General features: G+C 39.1%; 1 protein-coding gene across 1 annotated transcript; it reads left to right on the plus strand.

The window, feature by feature from the left end:
• Positions 1 to 408: 408 nt before the first annotated feature.
• Positions 409 to 1,335, plus strand: LOC146813320 (olfactory receptor 5V1-like). The gene has a single exon (XM_085614747.1). The coding sequence runs from the start codon at positions 409 to 411 to the stop codon at positions 1,333 to 1,335; it is 927 nt and encodes a 308-aa protein (XP_085470873.1).
• Positions 1,336 to 1,605: the final 270 nt, after the last annotated feature.

The following is a 1,605-nucleotide window of genomic DNA, read 5'->3' on the forward strand; positions in this document are numbered from 1 at the left end:
TATTGTACAGAATTATTTATGTCTTTTTATGGCATTATGCCGAAATAAAAGCTTTTGACTGACTGACTGATATTTAGGGAATCACATATAAGCTATAACGTTTTCTGCATGATGGGATATGATGATTTCTTTACATCTTTTTTGTGATACATTTTAACAAGAATCTTTGCAGATGATTGTTTTAATCAACTTTTGTTTGATGTAGAAGAACATCTATGTTATAGGAATGTAAGATGATGATTTCAAATTGTGCCAGGGCAATAATCAGTAACTCCACAAAACACCACAAACAAAACATACATCTTATTGTCCTATTCCTTGAGATCACGACCAGCAAGTTAATTAATATTGTTTGTGTTTTTTATTCCAGACTCTGTGCACATTAAAAAATATTGTGTTCTTGGATACATGGAAGAAGAAAATCAGACATCAGCATGGCAGTTCCTAATTGTTGTATTTTCAGATCTTCCACAGTTCCAAATTCCCCTTTTTCTTGCATTCACACTGATTTACCTGATGACTTTGACAGGAAACCTCCTTATAATGTCAATAATATACTCCAGCCCATATCTGCACAGGCCCATGTATTTTATCCTCATTAATTTGTCCTTCATTGACATCAGTGGCATCTCAGTCACATTCCCACATATGCTAACCCATTTCTTTCTGAAAGGCACACTCATTTCCCTCACTGCATGTCTCCTGCAGGTCTATTTTTTAGGGTTGCTGTTGGCAGCAGAATTACTGCTCCTCACATTCATGGCTTTGGATAGGTATGTGGCAATCTGTAACCCTCTGCATTACTGGACTATCATGAACAGGAACATGTGCATCCAGCTGGCTGCTGTGAGCTGGGCTGCCGGTCTCATGCTTCCTCTGCCACACATTGTACTGATGTCTGGACTTTCTTACTGTCAGTCCCACACCATCAACCACTTCTTCTGTGATGCGAGTGCCCTGATTAAGCTATCTTGTACCAAAATTCACACTATAGAGACAATTAACTATACATTTGGATGTATTTTGGGATTGGCACCATTCCTTTTTGTCATCACTTCTTATGTGAAAGTCATCTCAGTGATCCTGAAGACGAAGTCTACAGAGGGGAGGCGCAAGGCCTTCTCAAGGTGTGGCTCCCATCTCGCTGTGGTAATTTTATTCTACGGATCTGTTTGTCCTACATACATGAGACCCACGTCAACATTTTCATTGAAAGCCAACAAGATCGTGTCTTTGCTGTACACCACTCTGCCTCCGCTTTGCAACCCCATGATATACAGTCTAAACAACAGAGATTTTAAAAATGCCCTGAAGAAAAAAAAAGAAAGAGCATAGACTACAGGACCATGTCAATTATTTTACAAGAGTATTGATTGCTATTTTCTCTAATTGCAACCTCTGCAGAAGCCATGTACATCCTAAAGATTTCTCTACTAATCTCAGAATGCCTGGGGCATCATTTGTAATATTAATATTATGCGTGTCAATTAGGGGTAGCCAGACAGAATGGCCTGGTTTCACGGATCATGTTGGTATTGGGAGGACCAGATGTGAAAAGTGAATATTGAGCCTTGCTTACTTTCTATAGTTTCAACCTCTTGCTCT

Source organism: Triturus cristatus, chromosome 7 (genome assembly GCF_964204655.1).
Source record: "Triturus cristatus chromosome 7, aTriCri1.1, whole genome shotgun sequence".
NCBI lineage: Eukaryota > Metazoa > Chordata > Amphibia > Caudata > Salamandridae > Triturus > Triturus cristatus.